This window comes from Zeugodacus cucurbitae, chromosome 2, assembly GCF_028554725.1.
Source record: "Zeugodacus cucurbitae isolate PBARC_wt_2022May chromosome 2, idZeuCucr1.2, whole genome shotgun sequence".
Classification (NCBI taxonomy): Eukaryota; Metazoa; Arthropoda; class Insecta; order Diptera; family Tephritidae; genus Zeugodacus; species Zeugodacus cucurbitae.
In genome coordinates this window covers 12,508,684-12,534,385 of record NC_071667.1, presented here as the reverse complement: position 1 = coordinate 12,534,385, position 25,702 = coordinate 12,508,684, and the positions used below count along the sequence as shown (strand labels likewise).

The window sequence follows — 25,702 nt, the reverse complement described above, 5'->3', positions numbered from 1 at the left end:
TTTTCTCAAAAATATTAATGAAATCTTTCCTTCAGCTACAACAACAATACTACAGAAATCATTTCACCACATACTGCATAAATAATAGATTGAATCAAAATCGGAGTTTATTAAAGCCAAATAGTGGTTCTTTAACATAATTAATGAATCAAATAGTACACACTGTTTCTCATATGCCACTTTCTATTTGCAAACATGAATTTAGGTCTTCAACAGACTTGTTTAAAAATATCAATTATTTTATTGCTATTTCATCAAAATTGACCGTCACGTTTGCCATTTTACGCAGCACCGCTGTACTTGTGACAAGTATATATTACTTTTGTATACTTTTTTGGAAAAGTATCACAGTTATCCAAACAATTCTCTTGAATTTCATATACTAACACGCACACATATGCCCACATACTCAAGTGTGAATACACGAGCAACTGGTTAGTATGGATTGCAATCCACAACAATAAGCTTGGATTGCAATACGTATATTATATGTAAATATGTATATTTACAGCGAAAATATCAAAATCAAATAGTTATCAGAATTGGAAAAAATGCACAGCTAACGAGAATATAGCAAATATTAGCGGCGCATTGTTCGTACGGAAAAAAAGTGGCACAGATATTGCAAATATTTTTTCGAATAAAAATGTAAATACAAATACACAAACAACAAGTTGTGAAAATATGTACGCATTTGTAGTGGGGAGATATATTTGTTTGCAGGAAATACATAAAATATTGACGCACGAACAGCGATGGCAGAAGGTATTACAAAACCTTTCATAGTGTAAAGCTAATTCAGTGGGCACATAATATGATACTCTCTCATACTTGAAGCATAAAAATATGCATAAATAAACGTTTATCGAAATTCGAAAAAATGCTACACTTCAGTTCTAATGTCAGCTTATAAACGTGCCAACCAATTATCTAAAGGAAAACATCCACATTCACGGCAACACTGTCACTGTTCGATAAGCAACAAAAAGCTTTTTCTAACATATAAGAAATACCTTGCACTTATACATTATCTAATACACAAGGAAATTGTTCAAGTGATTCGACTTGTGCATATTTGTCATTTTCAACTTTTTATTTACTCTGCGCAATTTTAAAGTTAGCTATCGCCGGCAGTCAGTTGCACCTTGACAACGCGTTATTGCGGTATCGATTGTGTCAACGGTATTGCAACTGGCTGTAGGTTAGGAAAGCAAAACACACTGCCAAGTGTGGAGTAATTGGTGAAGAGCGCAAAATGTAACATTTCAGTTAGTTGCTACATGGTTCCATAGTGGTCCTTAAGTACAGAGCATAAAAATCTAGAAGAGAATTTTGTTGTAATCGCTATTTATTTCTCAAAATAGTCTTCTTTTTCCGCGACAAACACTTTTACTTCTTTAAGGGGCTATACCGGTGTAACCCATGAAAAACTAGCCGATTTTCGTGAATTTTTTTTAAAGAAGTTGTTTGGACATAATAAGGTATACTTGAACTATATTTTAAGATTTTTGTTTTTACAAAAATATTGAAAAATAACGGAGTTATGTGCTGTCTTGGGAGATGTCAATAAAAAAGTTCCCCAACTGCTGACATGATTCCGGCCGAATGGTAGCGAGCGGTCGCTCCTTAGAACGGTGCCATTCAAAAACTATTCAAGATACGACCTTACCGCTTTCACAGGATATTTTTGAATGTATAATCGAATAAGCAAAAAATTAAAAAATCGATTTTTTGAAAATATCTCACTGGTATAGCCCCTTAAACCGTGTGAAAAATGCATTTGGAGCGGGTCTAAAAAAATAATTCAGCACAGTACAGTATTGAAACCATTTTGTCCTAACTTAGTTAGTCGATAACATCCTAGAATTCGGTAGATATCAGCTTTCCAATCGATAGAATAGTTGCTGACCTCTTCAAAAAAGACGCAACGAGCGTTCCAACGTGTTTTCATAGGTAATGATTTCCACGTATTACCAATACTTTTTGCGTAGTTCAGTGATTACAGCGCCATCTCATATTTCATCCTATGGTATAGTAATCAACATTTTCGGATATTCGATTTTTCGATCTCGCTTTTAGTTCCATTTATACCAGCTACCCTTCTTCGGTTAATCGATCACACTTTGGTCAAATCTCACACTTCATTAAAGCGCTATTTTATTTTTAATATGCAATTTAAAACATTTAAAGTCAATGATTCTACTCTTACTTAAACGTCTAGACTAACTATCCAAGCCAATTACCATCAACACCTTTGCGCGCTAAGAACTTTCTTAACAAGATTCTCAACTCATATTACACACCTTACATACATTTACAGTTTGGGTGCAAACAATGGCAACAATGAAGAGCGAAGAATTGAAACTTCCAAAGATGATACTGAGTGCTTTATATGTATATATAGATGTTTTCATTACATATATTCTCCTACTGTAAAATACTGTGATATGAGATTTATAAGAATGCATGTATATGTATATATAAAACAACAGCGACAACAACTACAATAACAAACATGTTTACACAGCTGTCAGCACTCGCATGGGTTGCTGCTCTATACAAACATACGTATATACATGTATGTGCGCATGCGGGTGCAACTGTGATGCGACGCTGAGCCAGGTATTACACTGTTTGCTTAAGTACATGGCGTATACGTAATTAATTAAGGCATTTCTTCGGTTGCACTACTAGTGGCATTATTTAAAACTATTTCAAGGAGCAAAAGGCACACCACACATACCACCATTAAACTTAGCGCTTGCAATGAGCGTTTGTGTGTGTTACATGTATGCAGCTTATAAAAGCATGTGGGCTTGCAGCAGCAGCAACAGCAAACACATAACGCAACCTGCAGTGAAATGCTTCCCCGAAATTAATGAGTTAATTATAAATTTCAGTTCGGTTATGTTATTTTTTAAAACAAACTTTACATATAAACATAAATTTAATAAGGAAAGTTATAGCCTTTCACTCAGGAGCTAACTGATCAATTAACCGGCGTCTGCTTGATTAAAACGCTCTTTAAGATCGATTTACCATACAAAATAAAAATCTACATTAATTATTGATTGAAATTTAATCGACTTGAAAATGAAATGCAACTCTCCGACAAAGAGCGTATTTTTAATTATTTATACGTTCTTTGTCTGCGAGTTGCTGTTCACGCTACGGGACCAGTAGTCTGTTCGCCCCTGTAAGCGATAATTTGACTACAAATTGAGATTGATAAAACTTGGTAGATGTGTTCCTTGGCATCACGCTCCACAAAATGACGATAGCCGAAAAGAGCTACACTTAAGCCATGTATAAAATTATTCTACTTGACTGGCGTAGACACCGCTTATGCGGTTATAGCCGAGTCCACAACAGCGCGCCACGCATCTCTCCATTTGGCATTTTGATGTCAATTGGTAATACAAGTGAAGACAGGTTCTTCTCCACCTGGTCCTTCCATCCCCTAGAGGTCTCCCTCTTCCTCGGCTTCCACTAGCGGGTACTGCATCGTACACTTTTAGAGCTGGAGCACTTTTGTCCATTCGAACAACATGACCTAGCCAGTGTAGCAGCTGTCAATGTCGTCGAATAACACCTACAGCTCATCATTCCATCGTCTGCGGTATTCGCCGTTGCCAATGTTTAATTTTCCGCAAAACCTTCCTCTCGAAAACTCCTAGTGTCGTCTCATCTAATGTTGACATCGTCCAAGCTTCTGCACCATAAAGTAGGACGAGAATGATGAGGGACTTGTAGAGTTTGGTTTTTGTTCGTCGAGAGAGGACTTCACTTTTCAATTGCCTACTCAGTCCATAGTAGCACCTGTTGGCAAGAGTGATTCTGCGTTGGATTTCAAGCTGACATTATTATGAAAGCAAAATTTAATACAGAAGATCAAACTAAGGCATATTTGATTGTATAATTTGGGGAAGTGGAAGTGGCCCCGTCCCTATTAAGTTTTTTGTATATATCTCAAAAACTTCTTCTTCTTCTTCTTAACTGGCGTAGAAACCGCTTACGCGGTTATAGCCGAGTCCACAACAGTGCGCCACGCATCTCTCCTTTTGGCGGTTTGGCGCCAATTGGTAATACCAAGTGAAGACAGGTCCTTCTCCACCTGGTCCTTCCACCGGAGTGGAGGTCTCCCTCTTCCTCGGCTTCCACCAGCGGGTACTGCATCGAAAACTTTCAGAGCTGGGGCACTTTCATCCATTCGAACAACATGACCCAGCCAGCGTAGCCGCTGTTTTTTTATTCGCTGGACTATGTCTATGTCGTCGAACAACACATACAGCTCATCATTCCATCTTCTGCGGTATTCGCCGTTGCCAATGTTTAAGGGACCGTAAATCTTCCGCAAAACCTTTCTCTCGAAAACTCCTAGTGCCGTCTCATCGGATGTTGACACCGTCCACGCTTCTGCACCATAAAGTAGGACGGGAATGATGAGGGACTTGTAGAGTTTAGTTTTTGTTCGTCGAGAGAGGACTTTACTTTTCAATTGCCTACTCAGTCCATAGTAGCACCTGTTGGCAAGAGTGATTCTGCGTTGGATTTCAAGGCTGACATTATTATCGGTGTTAATGTTGGTTCCTAGGTATACGAAATTATCTACAACTTCAAAGTTATGACTGTCAACAGTGACGTGGGAGCCAAGACGCGAATGCGCTGACTGTTTGTTTGATGACAGGAGATATTTCGTCTTGTCCTCGTTCACCACCAGACCCATTCGCTTCGCTTCCTTATCCAGGCGGGAAAAAGCAGAACTAACGGCGCGGGTGTTGTTTCCGATCTCAAAAACTACCAAAGCCATATGAACCACTCTTTCTGGAGTAATTTTCTTTAGGCACTTCATTAAGCATCAATACGTTAGCTCACTAACGAAAAACGAAATTAGAAATAATTATTTTAAAAATCCTTTTTTCGAACTTCGAAAACAAATATTTCAACTTTGGAGACTAACTCCGAAAATCGCAGGATCAATTTTTTTTACTTAAGTCTCAATCTTCCGGAAAAATCGGTTTATTCCAATACCCAGAAAAATAGTCGATTTTGCCGTTTAGTGTTATGATCGACTTGAGCAAAGTTAAAGGAGTTAGTATATCGCAGAAGTTGGAAGAGTTTCAAGAAATTAATAACTCAATAGTATACCAGACTCTCAATATTCGACTCAGCTATAACTACGGTGTTATTCTCTGATATCTCTGCGTACAATGCAAAATCGTCACTTATCGAGGAGCTACAGTTTGTAAAAACAACGTTAATTTTTATTATTTATATGGTCAGGAATAAAAGATACAGTGAAGTGGGTGCGCTCGGCTTTCCTCCGAAACCTTAGCTTCAAAAATCATATATCAGCTGGGGACTTAAAGCAGCTAGCTACAATTATGCCACTCGTGGAAATAACCACATATGTGTGTACTTACATATGTATTTACAGAGATCATTATTAACCACTGCTCGAGCACTGTTTTCGGCCAAAATACATTTTATTGCTGCAATTATCATCGCTATTAGCTTTTAACGTCGCCTTAGCTTTCTTCTTTTTAATTTACTGTGCTTTGTACTTATTGTTGTTGCCGTTTTTTTGTGCTATTGTCATTGCCGTTTCTGCGGGCTACTAATACCCTGTAAGTTAGTACTAATGCGCCGGTTTTGCACTCATTCCAACATTACGTATTACTAACACATGGAAACACACAGACATAGAGATACATAAATATTATGGAATTTTTTGTACGTTGTGCTGTTGGTGGCGCTGGTGTACCGCTTTTAAGTGCTACGGATTTTGTGTTAAAAATTTTCACTTTAACCTGTCAGCGCATATGTTGCATAGGAAATTTATCGCTTCCTCCTGCTTAGTTCACTTGTCGTCGTCCATTAGCGTTTCGTAGCTGAATCTTTCGTAAGTAACAAAGTGCTTTCGAAGAAAAATTGCCAGCGAAAGTACAGCAGCACATATGTTGTGGCATATGGTCGGAAGTGGCTGGAGAAAAACGAAAACCACGAAAATAAGTATATTGCAATTTTCCAAAAAATATAGTACTGTCAACGCGTGCAATGGAAATGAAAACAGTTTTGGCAGCATGTGGCAATTGAACACTTGTTAACAGCTTTTCAAGGCAATTGTGTTTCGTTTTTATTTTCGTATACAGAAACCGAGTACAGGGTTGTATTTTTTCCTATGAAAATTACAGCTGCTGTGTGACCTACAACATAATTATTTAAGATGTCCGAAGAGCACAAAAGGCAACCTTCTTTGGAGAATTATAGTTTTAAATTGAGCTTGATAAAGGCGTGTACGAAAAAGAAATGGATTTCTACCCATTTTCGAAGGATGGGTAAATTTATTCAGGCAGCAGTCTACTGTTTACCACTAGACCACCATTCTCTGTGTAAAAGTCATACAACCAAAGCACTGAAGCAAATATTATTTTTATAAATTTCGCTAGAAAAAGCTGGAATAAGAAAGAAGTACCAAAAATAAAAACAGCCACGTATACTACCTTCCTATTGTGCAATACCATACTTGGAAATATAAAATTAAAAAATTTTGAGAAGACGACCAGGAACTTTTCGTCGAAATAAATCGACTGCCCATGGTCTGAAACCAGATATGAACAGCAGAAAACCAGAGATGAAAGCATAAAGAACACTACGGTAGCATCACAAAAACAAAGATAAATTTTCTATCGAAATTAAGACAGGACAGAGGCAAATTCCAGCTGCATCAAATGCCAATTTCAACAGTAAGTGAGTGCAGCAATAAAAGCAACAACAGGCGAAAATATAATAAAGAGGAGTAGACCGAAATACAGAGCATCAGTAACAACAACTTCAACAATCCTGAGCGCCACAAAGGGTATATAATGAATTGCAAGTCAAGCAGTGACAACAGCAGGAGCAATGTCAAAAGCACAAAAGCGCAATCTGTAAGTCAAATTGCAATGCTGTCGAGTACAGTGGATTTGTCGAAGGAAATAATGATTTTAAATAATATTCGAATACTGGAATTTCACCTCATAACTACAAAAAAATTGTAATCTGGAAAATAGAATTTGTAGATATTCATGCATTCAATCTTATAGAACACTCTAAAAATAAACGAACAAAATATTTTTTTATTCAAGGATATTTTTTTGAAGAAGAAACTACTTCCAGGACTTGCTGAAAGTTAGTACCAGAGATAATGTCGAATATGGAGCATGCTCAAGAAGTTTGGATAGACTTCTCTGAACCTTATGAGCTTTGCACTAACCGTAAACTTCTAAATAGTTATGTTATTTTGAACAATATTTCCAAAGCAATGCATACCACTGTCACGACAATTCTCCCATTTTTCATTTTCTACAAATTGGTCGAAGAAAAGCAGTCGCAAAATAGAAATGCGCACACCAAAATGGTATTTATGTATTTCTTCGATTGCCTTCGCTGACATTTGTCGCATCTCAACACTTCACTTGAAATTTTATGATTGCCAGTTTCGCCACTCAATTTGTACGTATAACCAATGTGCTTTAATACACGAGCGTATTACATTGCTTAAGTAACTATATTGTTCTTATAACAATCTAAAAGTGCAGATTAAAAGGTTTTTTTCAAATTGGTAACTGAACTAAGTCGAGTTTAAATAACCCAAACGAACGCGAACCACTGCTATAATGCCTAATAGCGCCATAACAGCAGCCAACAAAATTATATACATACATACATATATGTATGTACCTCTGCGTGTGTGTTCTAGTATGAAATGCGGCTGCACCCTAATATAGATACCACCTTACCATTTCTTGCTATTGTTTTTTGAACATTGATTTGTCTACTTCATAGCAACGATTCAATCAATGTGCTGTTGTACCATTTTCATTTTAATATTCTTCTTTAAGTCGCCTCTTCGCACTGATGTCCGAACAAAATTGGCTTTCACCGTTGATTGCAATAAATTTTCAAGTTGACGGAGAGAACGGCATGCTGTTTTGGATGGATTTTCACAGTTTTCATTATATTTAAATTAGCAGTCGAAAATCTGTATTTTATTAGTCGAAATTGTTGGATAAAGATAGATAATAAAAAACCAATTATTCAATATATTATATAGACAAATGGTACATGTATTTATGCTTGGATCCATGGTGTATGGATCATATGGGCGACGCTAGCAATAGCACTATGTGATAATCTTAATGAAAATGGGCGTCGTGCTTCTGTTGAACTGTACTTTAGTAGAAAAAAAAATTGTGCCTTAACAAAAAACACAAAATATGCTATGGTGAATACAGTACGGTAGTATTTATTTAATCTTATTAATATAACATACAATTTGACCCACATATTCGGTATATATATGAAATAAAGTCCTTTATTTGGTATAGGGGAGTTAGTGGAAGTTATGACCCGATTTCACTCATTTTTGGCACGGATACATATTATTAGAAGAAAACTATTTCCTGTGAATTTCTTCAAAATATCTGAGAGACTTACATAAAAACTTGAAAACTTATGGTCCGATTTCGGTAATTTTTAGAAGAGCGAAGGCACACTTTTAATGCAGTATTTATGCAAAGTTATGTTCCGATATCTCACTGGTGATTACTTTATTTATTGTTAAGAAAACAATTCAGATCGACTCCAAACTTTTGACATATTATTGGGAAGCCAGAAAAATATTATGAACCGAATTTGATTGTAATTCAATTCAAGTAGTTTTGGAGATCTGGTTTTTGATCCATAAGTAGGCGGATTTAAAATTATGTATACCAATTTAAGTGTTGTCCTTCTGTATCGTACTATATTTAAATGAAATTTATGGTTTCTGGTGTTTTTCCTTACTGAATTGACATAACATTCATAGTGCGATGCTTTGTACCAAATTTTACTTTCATAGCTTTATGTGTGGCTTAGTTATGGCACTTTATGTGTTTTCGGTTCTCCCCATTTTGTGGGCGTGGCAGTGGTCCGATTTCGTTGCTTCGAAAGCAATCTTCCTATGGTGCCAAAAACCACGTGTTCATCGAGATATCTCCATTTTTACTCAAGTTACAGTTTGCAAAGACGGACGGACGGTTGGCAAATATCAACCTTCCGTTTTTCTGCTCTCTATTCAATGCTGCTACAACACCAGGAGATGGCGAACCCGATTCCCCAATCGATGACGATGGAATAGATGTTCCATTACCCGACCATGAAGAAATTCGAATAGCAATTACCCGCTTGAAGAACAACAAAGCGGCGGGGGCCGATGGATTACCGGCCGAGCTATTCAAATACGGCGGCGAAGAACTGATAAGGTGCATGCATCAGCTTCTTTGTAGAATATGGTCGGAAGAAAGCATGCCTGACGATTGGAATCTTAGTGTGCTCTGCCCAATCCATAAGAAGGGAGACCCCACAATCTGCGCCAACTACCGTGGTATAAGTCTCCTCAATATCGCATATAAGGTTTTGTCGAGCGTATTGTGTGAAAGACTAAAGCCCACCGTCAACGAACTGATTGGACCTTATCAGTGTGGCTTTAGACCTGGAAAATCTACAATGGACCAGATATTCACCATGCGCCAAATCTTGGAAAAGACCCGAGAGAGAAGAATCGATACCCACCATCTTTTTATCGATTTTAAAGCTGCCTTCGATAACACGAAAAGGAGCTGCCTTTATGCCGCGATGTCTGAATTTGGTATCCCTGCAAAACTAATACGGCTATGTAAGCTGACGTTGAGCAACACCAAAAGCTCCGTCAGGATCGGGAAGGACCTCTCCGAGCCGTTCGATACCAAACGAGGCTTCAGACAGGGTGACTCACTATCGTGCGACTTCTTCAATCTATTGCTGGAAAAAATAATACGAGCTGCAGAACTAAATAGAGAGGGTACAATCTTCTACAAGAGTGTACAGCTCCTGGCGTATGCCGATGATATTGATATCATCGGAAGCAACAACCGCGCCGTTTGTTCTGCGTTTTCCAGACTAGATAAAGAAGCGAAGCGTATGGGTCTGGTGGTGAATGAGGACAAGACGAAATATCTCCTGTCATCAAACAAACAGTCAGCGCACTCGCGTCTTGGCTCCCACGTCACTGTTGACAGTCATAACTTTGAAGTTGTAGATAATTTCGTTTATCTGGGAACCAGCATTAACAACACCAACAATGTCAGCCTTGAAATCCAACGCAGAATCACTCTTGCCAACAGGTGCTACTTTGGACTGAGTAGGCAATTGAAAAGTAAAGTCCTCTCTCGACGAACCAAAATCAAACTCTATAAGTCGCTCATTATTCCCGTCCTGATGTATGGCGCTGAAGCGTGGACGATGACAACATCCGATGAGACGACTCTTGGGGTTTTCGAGAGAAAGGTTTTGCGCAAGATTTATGGTCCTCTAAACATTGGCAACGGCGAATACCGCAGACGATGGAACGATGAGCTGTACGATTTATACGACGACATTGACATAGTTCAGCGAATAAAAAGACAGCGGCTACGCTGGCTAGGTCATGTTGTACGGATGGAAGAAAACACTCCAGCTCTGAAAGTATTCGATGCAGTACCCGCTGGAGGAAGCCGCGGAAGAGGACGACCTCCACTCCGGTGGAGAGACCAAGTGCAAAGTGACCTGGCTTCACTTGGTGTTTCCAGTTGGCGCCAAAAAGCAAAAAGGAGGAATGAGTGGCGCGCTCTGGTGGATTCGGCTATAATCGCTTAAAGCGGTTCCTACGCCAAATATATATATATATATTCAATGCTTTATAAATGTTACTGTGATCGGATTTAGTTCAAATATACGCCGTTTCCTTCGATAATCTGTTTCCATCCAGACGGCAATTTTATAATACCCCCCACCTTCCTTATTTGCGAGAAACCCGGACAACCACTATTAACAAGCCTCTTTTGAGTTCAAGTTTACACCACCAAGGGCGTTCGCCATGGACAGGAACATGTGGTAATCACTTGGCGCTATGTCCGGGCTATATGGTGGATGCGATAAAACCTCCCATCCGAGCTCCCGTAGCTTCTGACGAATCATCAACGAAGTGTGTGGTTTGGCGTTATCCTGGTGGTACCCTACACTCTTCCTATTGGCCAATTCTGGTCAATCGCCTGCTTCAAGCGGCCCAGTTGTTCACAGTAGATGGTAGAATTAAGCGTCTGGCCATATGGGAGCAGTTCATAGTGGATGATTCCTTCCAATCCCACCAAACACACAGCAAAGCTTTCCTGGTCGTCAATACCGGCTTGGCCATTGTTTGGGACGTTTCAACGGCTTTCGACCAGGACAGTTTTCGCTTGATATGGTCGTATGTGATCCATTTTTCTGAAGATGGTTTAAAATGGTTAAGTGACCAACTCGCACCACCTGGGCGATGTCACGAGATGCCACATGCCGGTCTAACTCGATGTTTTCCATGATTTGATCGGTATTCGTCGTCACAGATCTTCCGCCGGCTGGCTTATCCATGGTGTCGTTTTCATCCGCTCTGAATCGACAAAACCATTCTTTCGTTGTTTGAAGTGATAGGGTACCATTCCCCAAAACACCATTAATCTCACGGAACGTTTCTTTAGCTGATTTGCCTTTAACGAAGGAAAACTTTAAAATAGCGCGAATTTTGGCGTTAGTGAACTCCTGGTGTACACGTCGATAACTGTTGAACGCAATATCCAAACTAATCATGCATAGCGTTGTTTTTTAGGTTATCTCAAGCCCTTTTAAGGTGTATAGTATTGCGAGATAAGAGCTCTGTAGCGTTTTATACATAGCCGCGAAATTTAAAAGTCAAAAAATTCAGTTAAATCGGTCCAGTAGAAATTGAGAAATAGTGGGCTTCGTTATCAGTGGAACTTCTCTAACTCGGATCACCATAATGCAAAAAAACTTCGAGTTAGAGAGACTTCGAGTTATAGAAATTTTCATTAAAACATAAATTTTTCAAAAAGCTATAAAATATATTTTTATACACAGTTTTATTTATTTACTTCGCATACAGTTTTATGTAAATACGTTAAAACATGTGTTCTGTAAATTTGGAAATTTGTATGAAATTTTACTTCTATTGCCAATTCAAGAGTTCGAGTTATGGAAGTTCCACTGTATTTATATGTATTTTATATGGATAAATATTGTGATATTTTTTTTTTTCAACGAAATTCAAATGCAATAATTTTTGCATTTCAGTATTGAGCGTATATTTTACATATGTGTTATATGTATATACCTAGTATAGTATGTGCTTAAATTCAATTCGTATCTAACGAATTGGTAATCAAATAAAACAGTAATAATAAACTTCGAGATCTCAATTCAATTTGCAAATTTCCCTTTGAATTAAAAAAATCTTACAAATAATTTCATGTAATTACTCGTATATAGTACATATAAATAATATGTAACTATGTATATTTGTTTCGGTAAAATACAATACAAATTAATAGTATAATATACAATATTTAAGTGATATTAAATATCCCACTAATTACAAGTTTTATTTACATTTATTGCATCTTTAATGTCTTACAGTGTGTAAGATTTAATATTAATTTAATATGTGATATGTCAATTAATTTCGACATTGAAATACTATTTGACACTATTTTACTTTTCTGCTGAAGCATATTGTTTGTGCTGTATTATTTTACAAAATTAAATACCTACAATTATACAACAAAATATATATATTTTTTTTAATTTTACGAAAAACTACGGATATTAAGTTTCATATTAATTGACAGTTTTGTGCACATTGTTATAAGTTGACCTTATTAATTATAAATGTTAAGTGTTTTTAAACTAGAAATATATATCTGTGGACTTTTGGAAAACCCGCTTAAGTCTAAAAACCAAATTTTACAGGAGAGCGAGAAAACACATTTAACTGTTAACAAAACTTTTGTTAATACATATTAAAAAGAAATAGGACCATTACATAAAAGGGTCATGATTTCTTATGATTTTCCAGTTAACTATCTTCGACTAACCGCAACAGTTTTATTTTAAACCAAGTTTAAAGGAAATAAGTGCTTCTTCAAAACTGATTTTAGAAAAAAATATCCGCTTATGTCAGGTAAGAGCATTTACAAAAATCACCTGAGACGAAAAATTTCACAAAATTTTTAACCTATTACGACTTAAGTTCCTTTTTCAAACATTTTAATGATACAAACCAGACTTAAGTGGATAATCTAGAATTCATTTTTATTTATAAAAGACAAAATATGCAAGTTCTTTATGTAATTTACAATAGAAAACTCATAAGTAAAGATTTAAAATAATTTGCATTTAACAGAAGAATTTTTAAACAATAAAAGAAAATTAACATCAGTAATACAATAAAATAAATAGCCACTTCAATACAGATGCATATATGAACACAAACAAATATATATTTTTGAATTTTATTAATTAAATTTTTAGAGATTTACTTCAATTTCATCCAAATCTGTATCTATTTCAACCACGGATTCTCCTTCAACTTTAAGATTTCGGTAAAAACTGTGCAGCTCTGGGTTGACCAACGGCAACATATCTAGCAAATCGCGTTTTTTGTTTGCAGAAATAGGGAGAGGACCCGTATAAGATTTTGCAAGCTCATAGTTTTGATCTCTTTTACGCCGTGCTTTTATGTTTAATTCTTTAAATGGATCGCCCAAGCCAAGAGAATATTTGTAGCGTATCAGTCCAGGCTCCTTTTTCACATACCGCAACCACCTTACAAACTTCCACTCAAACTTTTCACCTAAAAAATTGTAAGAAATAATAATTTTTAAATAAGAAATAAGCAAAATACTAATATTAATACTATTACTTAAAAGTAAAATACTAACCTTCGGTGTTATTGTTTCTCCAGGTATATTTGCCTTTCATCAATGCATTGAAATTGTAGAATTCTTCTTGCTTCATCTCCTGAGTAATATACTTTTTGTTTGTAGCAGCAATTAAATTTGACCAGTCATGGGGATGTTGAATAGAAACAGAAGTGTATTTCTTTTTCTTTTCTATCTGTGCGTGAACTGTATCACATTCTAGATGGGTATGACCAACAACCAGAAACTTGTGATCAATTGTTTCAATTGTGGGATGATCTTCCAACACCTTTGCAAACATAGCACAAATATACGAGTTGCGATTTCGACCAGTGCATGAATCACTATATAAAATGACATGCTTTACGTCATTAGATAAGCTTGCGAGGCACTTATAAATGCAAGAGCCGATGTCATTAGCTCCGCGCTTCGCAATAGCTTCATGCCAAATGTAGCAGTTGGCCTTGTTGGTGGCACCATCATGAATAGTTAAGTTGAAGGTCCACAAGGGACGTTTATAAAAAAACATTGAAGCTTTCAAATAAGGCGTTGGCAGACACTGCTGCAGGTCGAAAGAAAACATTTTCACAGACTTATCTTGACGGGAGAGTTCTTTTTCCCTTTTCTTACAGTCATATGCGAAATCAGCAGCATCATGGTGGTTTTTTAATTGTAAAGTAATCTCAGCTTTTTCCACCATATTCTCAGTGTTTTTAATTTTTTCTTTCAATGTTTCGCATTGGGTACATAAATCAAGCTGGGGTTTTTTAAATTTAATGTCTAAAGTTTTAAATATTTCCTGAAATTTTGATTCTGACACCGGATTAGAAATATTTTCTTTATACAATCTATAGAGTGATGCCTGATTAAGTCCTCGTTGGAAATAGATCTTGGTAGTATGACGCCGACTGTAATGGCTTTCATATTTTGGTATAGAGTTTATAAAGTTCAAAACTTCGTTATGCTTCTCAACCGTAAGCTTGTTGCTTGGAGCACTCCATCCCCGGCGGTCATTAGGAGGGACTCCGCCGTATTCCGGTTCTGTTTCGCCATACAATTGAAGGAAACATTTCTTGCAAACTTTTTTTTCGGAATTAGTTTCGAAATGGTAAATAAAAACTTACTCTCTTTTGTTCGGGTTATCTAAGGTGGCAGTTTTTTTGTGCTGAACGTCAATTAGGATTGATAGTATTTGCCGACGTGAGTTATAGTCCCTATTCCAATAACTTTTAAAGATGATGGTTTGTTCTTCGAAGTTAATTTTTGTTTTGCGTTTCATTCTACATTCCCCCAGAACTTGTATATTTGTGTAATCACTGCAGTTTTTTCTAGACTTTTTGTATTCCTTGTTTGAATTTCTACCTGGCTTTTTAGTTTGTTTTGGTGATTTATTAGGAGTAGAAAAAAGCTCGGCCTCATTCAAACCAGGTGAGTCAAAATTATTGATGTTCGCTTCTAATACATTTGCCATAATTTGTATGCTTTCAGTGGTGGCATTCAGCTCAGAATTTTCACTTGAAGGTGCAAAATCTGAGTCTAAAAAATCCGTTTCATGAAAGACGTCTTCTTCAGACTCGTTTTGACTTGTAAATTCATCAGAAACCTTGCGTTGTTGCGACTCAGAACGAACACGTGATGTGTTAACTTCAAAGGAAAGTGGGGTTAAATCACAGTCCGTAACTCGCATTTGCTGATCTGTCACTAAACTTTCAGAGGTTGTCTCTGTTGAATTGGATTTTAATATCTCTGTGTCTTTTTTTGGCAATTTTCTTGCCATATTTGCAAGAATCTGTCCCCTTTTCATTGTAAAAACAACTTATCTGGCAAACTTTTTGTTATATTTGCATTTAAAAAAAAACACCTAAGTTCAATTAAAATACCCGCAGACTTAGCCTTTCTGTTCGGAAAATTTCAGAAAATGCTCTTAGCAGGACATAAGACGTGTTAACACGGCGAGAGTTGATCATAAAATAATTTCTAAAATGAACTGAACTCCTTTTATATTGGTATTATTTCAAGTTCTGCCTAAGGAAAAAGCACTTACACCGAGTTAAGTTCTTTTTCCAAATGCAAAACATAACATCAAGTTGACTTAAGATGGTTTTCTAAACGATAGTTAGAGGTTTATTTAGAATGTTTTTTCTCTTTTCTATCTTATCTGACTTAAGTTGTTTTCGCAAATGCACTAGGAAAAAATATCGACTTAAGATGCTTTTTCAAAATTCATATCTCCGTCGCTAATCACGCTATCATTACGCCGATAAGACAGAAATGACCGTTATTAAAATGTGCTTTTATGATAAAGAAATTGGAAGAAGAAGAAGAGAAAACATGAAAAAGCCATACAGGCTGTAAGAGCCGAAAATTTGGTAATACTTCTGGCATCGAAAACGATGCTGTCTCATTTGCAACCTTGCAAAGAACTGCCCGCAGCGATAAAACAATCGACAAAATAATAGCTATTCCATTGGAACGTAGGCCGGTTTTTAACCGAGATGTTGAATTAGAGCGGGTAAGATATTTGAGTTTTGGAGCTCACTCACAGTGATGTGCGTTCGCTTGCATTTCAATTAGCAAAGAGAAATAATATTGAGAACCCATTTTCCATAATCAAGGAATGTGCCGGAAGAGATTGGTTGCGTAGCTTTCTAAATAGACATAAAACGGAAATAAGCTTACGCTCTGCCACAGGTACCTCAATCGAGAGAATCAAAGGATTCAATGAGGAAAATGTGAGCAAGTTCTATAATTTATTGGAGCAGGAGTTTGAGAAGCATAAATTTTCTGCAACTAGAATATGGAATGTTGATGAGACAGGAGTGTCTATCGTGCAAAGTAAGCAGCCAAAAATTTTAGCAGCAAAAGGCAAAAGGCAAATTGGTTGCATGACTTCAGCAGAAAGAGGATCTCTCATAACAGTTATAAGCTGCATGAGCACAGGAGGAGCCTTTGTTCCACCATTTTTCATTTTTCCAAGAAAAAATCCCTCTCCGCTTTTAATGAAACATGCTCCCCCTGGTTCCGATTCTGCTTGTCACATATCGGGATGGATACAAATACCAATATTTACCGCGTGGTTTGATCACGTTTTGCGATTCACTAATCCATCAAAGGAGAACCCAATCTTGCTTATTTTAGATGGCCACTACAGTCATACGCGAAATGTTGATGGTTTGGATAAGGTTCGTCAAAATGGCGTTATTATCTTATCATTGCCACCTCATTGTACACACAAAATGCAACCCTTAGATAAAGCATTTATGGGTCCTCTTAAAACATATTACAATGACGAAATAAGACGATTTAAGCGAGAGCAAGGCCAAACGGTGACACAATTTGATGTAGTTGAGCTGTTTTCAAAGGCTTATCTGAAAGTTCAAACAGCACAAATAGCAATTAATGTGTTCAAATGCACTAGTATCTATCTCCTTGATAAAAATATTTTCCAGGAAAGTGATTTTATGGAGCAACGCCAAGATTTCGTCACATGTGATATAGTATATCACTTTACCTGATATAGTATATCACATTACCCATACATTTTGGCGAAGTCGCTTTTTCGACCATCTATACTTTAATTGAGTTATCTTTCAAAGTACTTGAGATACCGAAATATCCCTTTGAGATATATTGCGCAATGAAGCAAGGAATAGTATTGCATAATTTTTGTAAGTATTAGTTTATGAAATTTTAAATAATTGTAGAAAAACTTATACCCATATCACAATACCCAAACTTACTCTATGTTTCTAAGTTAAACTCTGTTTTATTTAAAACAGCTCAATAGCTGGCAGTTAATTCAAAATGCCATAATAATTAATGCCAATACGAGTTGCAAATATAACAAAAGGATTTATTTGCCAATCAAAAGTTTCCTACCATATGCATGAAGATATATATATATACACATACATATCTATATACATAAAAATTTCATGTAACGTTGTTTGTCCGGGATTGGCGTCTAAACTATTGAACCGATTTTAATGAAATTTTGCACACGTCAGCAGTTTGGTCCAACTTAAAAGATAGGATAGTTTATATTTTAGTCACAATGTCCATCCGTCTGTCCATTCGGCCATTCGGTTAAGCGATAATTTGAATTGAAATCTTGCCATATTCATTAAACTTCGTACACATTACAATTAGCAATATGAGATTGTATTGTAGATAGGCAAAACCGGACAAATGCAAAAAATAAAAATAAAAGTTAAGAAAAAAATAAGACTTTTGCAACAGATATTCACAGCACCAAGGCAAAAGGATTTACACATTTTTAGGTAAATGGACTATGAGAAGGTTGGTATTCTTGATGGCCAAAATCGGACTTATGTAACGAATAAAAAATAGTATTAAACAAAAAAGAATATAACAAAACTACAATTTAATTTATAAAATTATTAATTAACCATTAATTTGATTAATTGTTTGATAAATTGGCGAGAAAAAATCCAAGAGAGAGTTTTGGTATATTTATCGCAAACCACTAAAGGAACGGAAAACTCGGAAAGTAGTTAAATAATTAGTTACTCTCTAAATAATTTCACTTTATCAAATAGTTAACCAGAATAGAGTTTAACACACATATACCACGGCCCGGCCTCGAGTATATATATATATATATGTATATGTATATACAATAATATTTATGTGTTTATTTATATCACAACGTAGCTGTCATTATTTGTGCTAATATCCATCATTTCCCCAATTGCTTTAAGTCCATAGACATTCCAGCTACAAATATTTTAAGTCAAATGTCTGCAAATAAAACCATAATTTACTCTATAATAACTTAAGCAAGCGTAAATACAAATATATATGCGCTGTACATACAAGTGCACATAAAGAAATATGTATTGTTACACACGCGTCGACATACCGTTATACGAACGATTTACGCGATTTTCTTTCGATAATGTGTTAAGCTTTTAAGAAAGTGCTTCGACATAAAGAAATACTTAAGATGTGCATGTACGTACTTAACGGTGTATGTGTGCGTTAGTATGACGATGCGTAAAAAATTACTGCAAATGAAGGCAAAGGTAAAGGTTGACAGACGAATACCAACGAAAATGAAAAAAAAGCAAGCGTACATATACATGCACACACTTTGTTATATTTGTGTATGTGCGTGCGTGCACATTTTGTCCTTTGCACCCATTATTCGCAGCTGTCATCGGCCGGGCGCTTTGTGCTTTACACCAGCGACATCCACCACATTCACACCAGCCAGCCAACAGAGGCAGGGGCAACGGTACCAGTGTTACCACACCTGTGAAATAAATTAATGAATTTATTACGTGTCGTTATGTATTTGTGGCAGCTCATCTCTGGGCAATAAGCCTTGTCTGCCACATACACACACACTGGCTGCCGACTGCGAGCATCGTAAATGTGAAAGTTTACATTTCTTTCCTTCAATCTTGCATTTCCGTGTAATTTCTCATCTTTTGTTCCTTCACATACGTACGTACATATGTACAAATGTATGTATACTTGTGTATATATTTTTTATGGTTTCGCCTTGCTCGAGATTTCGTGTGAAAAATATTGCTGTGCCGCAAGGTGTTGGCGTCGTCGTCGTCGTCGGTGTCGTTGTGGGAATTTCACGATTTATTTGTTAATAAACAAATCAACACCAAAGTTGCCAACAACAACAATAACAGCATTTACAACAAAAACATTTACAACAACCTCGCTTACAACAACAATGCAACAGCAGCAGCAGTTAAATCCACGTCAGTGGAAGTAATAAGAAATGATGTGGTTACCAGCGACCACATCAATGAGTCAAACTCATACAAAAACAACAACAACAACACCGTAGGTGCCACAATATAGCTGTTTCTCTATAGAGGGTTGTTGTTGTAGTTCAACGCTATAATGAAATTACTCGTAAAAATTTGCGCTACACACATTCACATATGCTGTATTGGCATTAAAAATTGTAAAATACGTGTGTAAGCAGGAAATAAATACAACACACGCACACACCCGTACAAATTTATTAACACAAATGTCTGCCATGTGTATTTTAGCAGATTTTTCGGCTTGCCGGCACTCTTCTGCTCTGCTTTCTTGAAGGTATTGACGCGGGTCCTCATATTTCCTTTACTTCTTCTTCATCACTACTTACCACGTTCGCGTTCGCTGCTTACATACATACACACATACACCGCACATATTGTTCGCACGCTTTATGCCACTTTTAACCCACTTCACACTCCCCCATAACCACATAGCGCACACGCGCCACCGCTTTCAGCGCGCTTTCTTCGTTTCAAACGAATTTTCTTGACGACACCGTATACTCCATCGCCACCGCCGCTATGATGCCCTTTCTTCGTATTCACCCTTCATCATGAAAGCGCTTTAGTGCGCGTAATACGAGGATCAGCGTTTATGCCTCAATAAGCTCATGATTAATAGGTTTTCAGCGTATCCCGACGCTATACTGCACCAAACGCTAGTGGCAAGTGCCAAGTGGCATGTGGGAAGTGGGGCAAAGAGAGCACAGCACTCAGTTGAGTGCTTCGATTTTGTGCCCCAAAAGTGGGTTGCCGATGGTGCTTCAGTTGGGTATTAATGTCGTCAACGCCAAATTGCAGTCGAAGGAAAATTATGAGCTTACGACGCGCCGGATTGATGAGAGTGGGGGTGAGAAGGCATATAAATGGTAGTGGGTTGGTTATTGTTAAAAAATTTCAAACGCGCCCCCTTCTTCCTATTGTATTGGTTTTGGTAAGTAAACACTTGAAATGGTGCTGCAAATTCGAACTAAACCTCACACCAATCTACGTTCAGCAAAATTGACGCTGTCGCTTCATGTATGTAAAACCTCGCAGGGAAATCAACTCATTCTATAAAAAAAGTTATGAATTTCAAGAAAGCTCGAAAGTACACAACTTAAAGAATCATAATGGACTTAACTTCTTCAAACTGTGAAAGTTTTTTAATTACATATTCTTACTAGAGCTTTAGAGCTTCTTGCCAACATCCTTTAATAATTAACTCGAAAAATTTTAAAAGTTTGTTTTTTCGATATTTTACTAGAGTTTTAGAGCTTTTTTAAATTTTTCATCTTCACGATCCAAAGGGTTTTTGTCAACATTCTTTAATAATTAACTCGAAACAACTTGAAAACTTAGTTTTACGCGTTTTTAACAGAGCTTTGGAGCTTTCATCTTCACGATCCAAAGTGTTCTTGCCAGCATCCTTTAATAATTAACTCAAAGAATTTTAAAAGTTAGTTATTATGGGATCTTACCAGAGCTGTATAGCTTTTTTAAAGCTTTCATTTTTAAAAGCATAGTTTCTAGTCAGCATCGTTTTAAGTTAATATTTTTTTTTTTATATTTATCTTTATTTATTACCGTTCACCTATTCAAAATCTCTGATGTACCCATGTATTCTTTCACACACGAATATATGAAATAGTCAAAAACATTCATTTCAATTTCTTTATACCTGCTGGATAATATTATCTTTTACAAATCCCGGTTTTGGTTCTCTTAATAAATCAATTAATGAGATGCCCAAAGCTCTGTGTCGTTTCATTTGCCACTTTTTTACTACTGGGATAATTGAAATTTTGTTCTCAAGTCTATAAATGTGTGTGTGTTATAAAGCAAATGAATATGTGATCGAATGAAGCCATCAGTTTTACTCTACCACTAAATTGAGAACTTTGCGTCTCAAAATTTCAAATGCCTTCATTCCATCAAGAAACTCATCAATATGAAGCATTGAAAGCAATGTCGCTTGACACATTGGCGTTGACACAGACTTGCCGTGTATAAAGTTTAAGATAATGAAAACGGCTTAATTTAAATTAATTTTTATATACATACATATGGAAATTATGTGGAAGACTTCAGAGTTCAGCCGATAATAATACCAATCGAAAATGTTAGCGAAACATCTTTCGAGCTTCATTCCAAAAAGAGTTAAACAAAAAATAAGTATTAAATTCTAACGATCTCAAAGAATTTTAAGGGTCTATACCAGTAAAACCCATGGAAAATTAGGCGATTTTCGTGAATTTTTTTTAAGAAAGTACTCGTTCGAATGTTTCGAAGTTTTTTGGACATATAAGGTATATTTTCAGCTATATTTCAAGATTTTTTTTTTACAAAAATATTGAAAAACAAGTAAGAAAGGGCTAAGTTCGTGTGTAACCGAACATTTTATACTCTCGCAATTTATTTATTTAACTTTATTTATTTTATATAATACACAACTTGACCCACATATTCGTCATATATATTGTATAAAGTCCATTGAAAGTTGGAAACCATAAGGTTCGAAGCACCGAGGTCCTCCTGTTCGATATAAGGGGTCTTAAAAACCTATGGCCCGATTTCGGCGATTTTTAGAATTGCGCTGCCACACTATTAACATAGTATTTGTGCTAAGTTCTCCGATATCTTCACTAGTGCTTACTTTATATATTGTAAAGTAAACGATTCAGATCGTCTTCAAAGTTCTGGTATATAGGAAGTAGGCGTGGTTTTGAAGCGATTTGGCCTATTTTTACAACATATCATTGGGATGTAAGGAAACTATTACAAACCAAGTTTCATTGAAATCGGTCAAGTAGTTCCTGAGATATGATTTTTGACCCGTAAGTGGGCGACGCCACGCCCATTTTCCATTTTGTAAGAAAATCTGAGTGCAGCTTTCATCTGGCATTTTTTATGTGAAATTTTGTGTTTCTGACGTTTTTCGTTAGTGAGTTAACCCACTTTTAGTAATTTTCAGCCTAACTTTTGTATGGGAGGTGGGCGTGGTTATGATCCTATTTCTTTCATTTTTGGACTGTATTAGGCAGTGGCTTAAAAAGACGACTGCAGAAAGTTTGGTTTATATAGTTCTATTGGTTTGCGAGATATGTACAAAATTTTTGTAGGGGGCGGGGACACGCCCACTTCCCCAAAAAAATTACATCCAAATATGCCCCTTCATAGTGCGATCCTTCATACCAAATTTTATTTCCATAGCTTTATTTATGGCTTAGTTATGGCACTTTATGTGTTTTCGGTTTTCGCCATTTTGTGGGCGTGGCAGTGGTCCCATTTTGCTGATTTTCGAAAGCAACCTTCCTATGGTGCCAAGAAATAAGTGTGCCAAGTTTCATCAAGATATCTTAATTTTTACTCAAGTTACAGCTTGCACAGACAGACGGACGGACGGACGGACAGACGGACAGACAGACATTCGGATTTGAACTCCACTCTTCACCCTGATCACTTTGGTATATATAACCCTATATCTAACTCGTTTAGTTTTGGGTGTTACAAACAACCGTTATGTGAACAAAACTATAATACTCTCTTTAGCAACATTTGTTGCGAGAGTATAATAAAAATTCCAAAAGGGTATTAAAGTTGAAAATATTTGCTATACAATGATCTACGATTCTTGAAAAACGTCAAAAATTAAAAAAATGGAGTAGTTCTGAAAAAATATATCGTTTTTTGGGTAAAAAAATGGTGGTTTTTTTATGCCAAATTGATAATTTTCAAGAAATCAAAAAGATTGTAGGTCATTGTATAGTAAATATAATCAAGAACACTCAGTTTAAATCGATTTTCTGAAAATGTCACACAGGTATAGCTCCTTGAACGAAGATTAACAGTAATGGAACTTATCTTAAGGGGATCAATCCTGAGGTACAGTCATTTTTGATGCTTTTTTAAGATCTACATATACCTCATGGTATGTATGGCCTCTGGACTGCTGAGATTCTTTCAAAGATTCATCCCACATATCATTGGCTTTGGCATAGTTTTCAACGTTCAGCTTAATCCAATTTATATCAATCAATAAATTTAAAAGTTTAAAGCTTTGCAATTGCATTATGCAAGTTTAAATGATCGTACAAAATATAATAAAAATCATTAGCAACACTGATAAATTATATATGTAGATATATAGTATATACGCACAATTTCTGCTTTATAAAACCCTACTCATGTGTTATTTACTTACAATTGTTTCTAATTTAAAACGAAAAGACTGCGCTCCATCGAAACCATAGTCAACGCACTCTTTGGCCTTTGACATGTAATAACGTGTACATTTGAATTGCATTAAAGCGTACGCAAATGTAATATTAATTGAAACTATAGCAGCCATTCGCACACACACACGCTGATTTACACATGCATAAATATGTAAATATTGACTTACGTCCATTTAAATTATTCAATTTGTAATAGAGTAAATTCAATTCAATCCCATTTAATGGTTGTTTAATTTTTTTGTTCTTGTTTTTGTTGGTGTTTGAAACACATTCAACTTATTGTTTGACAGTTGCCTTTGACTATTGCGTAATTATTTAATACACTTACATGCGTAAGTATGTGTGAAAATGTGCCAATGAATGTTTAATTGAACTGAAACTCAAACTCAAATATATATGGAAGCGTGAATATATGTAAATGTATCTTCTAATCCAAATTTGATTCTGTATAAATATGTATACGTATGTTTAAATTTAATGTGATTTTATTTCAATTTCAATTTTCATTCAGTGAATTTTAGGCAGCTTAAACGTGTAAACAAGTAAATACATTTAGCTATTAGGGTGATCAGCAGCGAGAGCAGCATTTTCAGATTGATTGAAGAAATATAAAATTTTTTATTATATTTATATATTGCCTTCATTTCTACGCCACAACATAATACCTATTAGAAACTGATGTTGCCTACATTTCAATGTTGTGTATAAATTATATCTAATAGCCTTTTCACACAGGTGCTAATTGATCAATTAACCGGCCTCTGCTCCATTAAAACGCTGATTAAGATCGATTTACCATACAAAATAAAAATCAAATTTTTCAATAATAATCTGTGATTGCATTTTAATCCACTTGAGAATGAAATGCAACGCTGCGACAAAGAGCGTATTTGTAATTATTTATACGTTCTTTATAGCGTTTTTAGACAGAAGCACATTGATCAATTTACCGGCCTCTGCTCGATTTAAACGCTTATTGATATCGATTTACCATACAAAATAAAATCTCCATTCTTTTAAATTGAATTTATATCGACTTGAAAATCAAAAGCAACTCTGCGACAAGAACGTACGTTATACGTTATTTGTCTGTGATTGGCTGAATTTTTCGATAAAATAGCATTAATACTACTAGACTGATGGCGTTGCTGAAAAATAATTATCAGCTGATGAAATTACCAACTTCTTATGAAAAGCAAAAACAAAAATGAATAACAGCTGATCGTAAGTCGAGTAACCGGCAGTATAAACGGCAAAAATGGGTTTCTCGATTTAAATTTAAATTGATCAATTTATTTGGCTGTCTAAAAACGCTATTATCTATGAGTTGTTGTTCACGCTACACGACGGTAGATGTCGCTGCTAAAAATAGCAATCAGCTGATAAAACTTACTAATGAAAAAGCAAAAGCAAAAACAAAAGTTAATGGGTTCTCGATTAGCCGCAGTGTGAAAGGCAAAAACTGGTTTCTCAATTAAAAATTTAATTGTTCAATTAATTTGGCTGTGTGAAAAGGTTATAACGAATTTGTTCTGAGTTTAAAGTTTATAAAATCTTCAGATTTCAGCAATATATTTAGGCGAAAACTGCCATAATTCAACTATTTTGCGTGCACTCTAATATACTAAAATTTAGCTTCGAATATATAGTTCGCATTTAATTACATATAAATATAAACATATGCCATCTTTTGCAATTTTGTGCATCAAGTTTCATTTTGAAATTCTATTAAATTCAATTTACATGATTTTAATTGACTTTGCAACAAACAATTCTAATTTCTTTTTTGGCTTAACGCAATAATTAAATTTTAATGACTATTTTCGAACCTATAGTATACATCCATATGAAAATATTTACAAAGAAATGCTTAAATTCAAAAATT

At 35.8% G+C, this 25,702-nt stretch overlaps 1 protein-coding gene across 1 annotated transcript; it reads right to left on the bottom strand.

The window, feature by feature from the left end:
* Positions 1-13,334: 13,334 nt before the first annotated feature.
* LOC128919915 (uncharacterized) lies at positions 13,335-15,822 on the bottom strand. Its single transcript, XM_054225570.1, has 2 exons — positions 13,812-15,822; positions 13,335-13,723 (listed from the first exon to the last, which is right to left on the bottom strand). The coding sequence occupies exons 1-2, from the start codon at positions 14,488-14,490 to the stop codon at positions 13,398-13,400; spliced, it is 1,005 nt and encodes a 334-aa protein (XP_054081545.1). The 5' UTR covers positions 14,491-15,822; the 3' UTR covers positions 13,335-13,397.
* Between the last annotated feature and the right edge of the window lie 9,880 nt (positions 15,823-25,702).

Bases quoted from the DNA above. Each gene is read 5' to 3' on its own strand.
- LOC128919915 (XM_054225570.1), bottom strand. From the start codon at position 14,490: ATGGTGGAAAAAGCTGAGATTACTTTACAATTAAAAAACCACCATGAT. The intron at 13,724-13,811 runs GTTAGTATTTTA...ACAATTTTTTAG, and splicing joins GAGAAACAATAACACCGAAG to GTGAAAAGTTTGAGTGGAAG.